The 1,240-nt window shown below is 60.4% G+C and overlaps 1 protein-coding gene across 1 annotated transcript; it reads right to left on the bottom strand.

Moving 5' to 3' along the window:
- Positions 1 to 6: 6 nt before the first annotated feature.
- On the bottom strand, positions 7 to 1,234 carry CIART (circadian associated repressor of transcription). The gene is made up of 4 exons (XM_031556934.1): positions 1,168 to 1,234; positions 929 to 1,004; positions 464 to 542; positions 7 to 345 (listed from the first exon to the last, which is right to left on the bottom strand). The coding sequence occupies exons 2-4, from the start codon at positions 945 to 947 to the stop codon at positions 57 to 59; spliced, it is 387 nt and encodes a 128-aa protein (XP_031412794.1). The 5' UTR covers positions 948 to 1,004; positions 1,168 to 1,234; the 3' UTR covers positions 7 to 56.
- Between the last annotated feature and the right edge of the window lie 6 nt (positions 1,235 to 1,240).

The raw sequence follows: 1,240 nt of genomic DNA, 5'->3' as shown, positions 1-1,240 counted from the left end.
AAAAAATAAACCCAAAAACCAAAATGAAGAAGAAGAAAATCCTGTGCTGGGGACGGTCACACATCAGGTGCTGCGGGGGGCGTGGGGGCCCCAGTCCGGGTGGGGAGGGGGCACTTGGGGTGTGTTGTCCCTGTTGGTGTCGTTTCTGATGTCACCCCCGATGCTGTCCCCGATGTCCCCCCCGATGTCCCCGACGTGGCGCCGTCCCCGTGTGCGCTGCGGCGGTCTCGGAGCAGCAGGAGGACCCCGACGGGGTCGGGTTCAGGGCCGGCTTTAGGGGCGACGTGGGGGAACCAGACTTTGAGCATCACCTCCACCTGCAGCAGGGTCCCCAGGTAGCGTGCGCTGCAAGGCGGAGGGGGCCCCCGTCAGCCCTCAGCCCCACGATGGGAGCGTTTGGGGGCTGCGGAGCCCCTGATGGAGAGGAGATGCTCGGGGTGTTTGGGGTTTTTTGGGTACTCACCCCATTTCGGGTTTTTGCAGGACGCCGATAATCCGCTGGATTCTGTCCATGGCCACGCTCTGCTGGAAGCTGCTGAGCCCTGTGGGGTGGGATCCCCCCCGTGCCATAAATGCCTGTCCCATGGGGTGAGTTTGGGGACACCGTGGGGACGGAGCTCCCTTCCATAAATCCCCATCCCATGGGACAATGCTGGCGACACCGTGGGGACAGAACCACTGTGCCATAAATCCCTGTCCCATGAGGTGGACATAGGAACGTAGGGATGAGACCCCATATCATAAATCTCAGTGCTATGGAAAAGTTTTGGGTTCACTGTAAAGGGGGCCATGGGGATGGAACCATTGTGCTGTAAGTCCCCACCCCATGGGGGGGAGGGGAGCATTGGAGACACTATGGGGATGTGGTGGAGGATTTCCCATGCCATAAATCCCTATGCTGTGGTTTTTGGGATCGTGGGGCACCCACCTTTGTCGTATCTCCCCATGCGCAGCCCATTGAGCAGCTCCGTCAGAGGGCGGATGAAACCCCGCAGCTCCCGGCACTGCAAGGAGGAGGAGGAGCAGGAGGAGGAGGAGGATGAAGACCACCATCCCTATGAGACCCCCAACACCCCCCTCCACAAAGACACCCCGAAACCACCCAATCAGGAACGCTCTCTCCAACCCACACCGCAACGCACTGGTTTTTTTCGTCCAAAACCTCACTTTTTGGGCAAAGAGGCGGTCGCCGTCGCTGGGGGGGGTGGTGTTGTGCCGGGGACCCCCATCCCCATCCTTT

This window comes from Meleagris gallopavo, chromosome 27 (assembly GCF_000146605.3).
Source record: "Meleagris gallopavo isolate NT-WF06-2002-E0010 breed Aviagen turkey brand Nicholas breeding stock chromosome 27, Turkey_5.1, whole genome shotgun sequence".
Classification (NCBI taxonomy): Eukaryota; Metazoa; Chordata; class Aves; order Galliformes; family Phasianidae; genus Meleagris; species Meleagris gallopavo.
This window is presented reverse-complemented; position numbering and strand designations above follow the sequence as displayed.